We start from the raw sequence: 2122 nt of genomic DNA, 5'->3' as shown, positions 1-2122 counted from the left end.
TCTCTCTATCTCTTTCTCTCTCTATCTCTTTCTCTCTCTCTGCAAATAAATAAAGATTCAGACACACTGAAATTCAAATGTGACTCATCCACATCCTAGTGGTTTGATCTTGAGAAAGATACTTCATTGCTACCCTCAGCTAGAGAGCTCTTGGCTTGCCATGAGCATCCAGCACATTAATGTAGTTGGTACACAGTAGGCACGTAACTGATGACAGTTATTGTTATCATTATCACTTCAGGATCTAGAGCAAACCTTAGGCATCTCTGAGAAACAACAAAATAGGAGAGATGGGCCAACTTTTCAACTGTCACATGCACTACCCAAATTCCTTAACATATAATCACACTGACAACCACTTCAGTTTTCCCAGGGCTAAGGATTTTACCATCATGGAGAAATTACAGTGCTAAAATCAATCTCAAGAAAACCAAGAGAGATGGTAACCCTGATCAGCAGAATCAGAACCAGAAGCAGGGAGAAACTTCAGCGAATGGGAAGCAGAGGGCTGATTGCTCTTAGATCTACTCCTATCTAGTAACACTGTCAGATAGATGAGATACACACCTTCCCTATTTCTGCGCTCACTCTTTCTCTCCTCTTATCTCCTTTAAGGAGCTGCGCACCTTCCCATCAAATGTTAAATTGTTCCCATATGTCTAGTACGTAAGCCTGGGGATGGTCATATGACTTTCTTCCTTAATCAATCTTTGCAGCACTAAGAATTCACTCTGTCTTCTACTCATGCCTCCTTGATTATTTCAAATTCTCAGCTCAAGTCAAAAACTGAGAGGTTTTATTTTAAACAGTAAAAATTACTGACAGTCCCCAGAAATAAAGCTTCACTTGGTCAGGATTTGACATTTTTGGGGGGGATGAGCTTGACATTTTTAATTAAGAATGAAGAGACAAGCCAGGCATGGTGGTGCACACCTTTAATCCCAGCATTTAGGAGACAGATTGAGTTTGAGGCCACCCTGAGACTACATAGTGAATTCCAGGTCAGCCTGGGCTAGAAGGAGACCCTACATTGAAAAACCAAAACAAAAATAAAAAGAAAGGATGGAGAGACATTTTTTCACTCAAGCCAGTCCTCTCTTCTCATTAACCAAGCATAGCCAGAAGTAGCTGATCAGATGCTACCTTTTCAAGTGTACATGGGGACAAGATAGTAACAACTTTCTCTCCACACCCAGTTTCCTGTCCCTGGCTCTTTATAAGAAACTGACTTGATAGTTCAAGCAAAGAGTAAAGGCTGGGAGAAGGGGATCTATCCTACCTCCTACCTCAAGTTAGAAATACAATGTTCATCTTCAGATGGTATGAGTGAAAATGGCCCAGGTGAGTGCACGTTGAGTAAGGAAACATCTTCAGGACAATTAGGAAAGTGATGTCCAAACCAATTCATAATGAGAAGTATCTTCTTGTTATCCCAGCTCTGCTTTCCCTTAGGCAACAAGATAACTGAGTCTAAACAGCTTCAAACCCTGGAAGCAGGGCCTTGAAAGAAAGTTGCCTTGATATTCTGGAACCTGAGGTCATAAAAGTGTAACTGACAGACATTGTATCTTTTTAAAGACAGACGCCTGCCTAACGCAAGGCTTGTCCATTTCACTAATCTGTAAGGAGATACTGCTGGTGAAGGAGATAGCTTAAACACAAAACTTTGAAAACAAGAGCTTTGTGGCATGACTTTTAAGGGGGTAACTAACTGCTCTCTGAATTTGAGGACCACCCTATGGGAAGGAATTTGTGTTGGTATTAAAAACCTAGGTGTTGGGCTGGAGAGATGGCTTAGCGGTTAAGAGCTTGCCTGTGAAGCCTAAGGACCCCGGGTCGAGGCTCAGTTCCCCAGGTCCCACGTTAGCCAGATGCACAAGGGGGCGCACGCGTCTGGAGTTCGTTTGCAGAGGCTGGAAGCCCTGGCACGCCCATTCTCTCTCTCTCTCCCTCTATCTGTCTTTCTCTCTGTGTCTGTCGCTCTCAAATAAATAAATAAAAAAAATTAAAAAAAAAAAAAAAAAAAACCTAGGTGTTGCAGTCCGGTTTGTATTGCTGGCAGAAATCACCCAACCAAGAGCAGCTTCTGAGAAAAAGAGATTTACTTTGGCTTACAGGCTCG

At 42.3% G+C, this 2122-nt stretch overlaps 1 protein-coding gene across 1 annotated transcript in view; it reads right to left on the bottom strand.

Annotated features, from left to right (window-relative positions):
- The window catches only part of Plac8l1 (PLAC8 like 1), a 47353-nt gene extending 45945 nt beyond the window's left edge, over positions 1–1408 (bottom strand). The window contains exon 1 of the mRNA XM_004664718.2: positions 1287–1408. Within this exon, the coding sequence (XP_004664775.1) occupies positions 1287–1408 (122 nt within the window). The remainder of the gene's footprint in view (positions 1–1286) is intronic.
- Between the last annotated feature and the right edge of the window lie 714 nt (positions 1409–2122).

This window comes from Jaculus jaculus, chromosome 13, assembly GCF_020740685.1.
Source record: "Jaculus jaculus isolate mJacJac1 chromosome 13, mJacJac1.mat.Y.cur, whole genome shotgun sequence".
Taxonomy (NCBI): domain Eukaryota; kingdom Metazoa; phylum Chordata; class Mammalia; order Rodentia; family Dipodidae; genus Jaculus; species Jaculus jaculus.
This window is presented reverse-complemented; position numbering and strand designations above follow the sequence as displayed.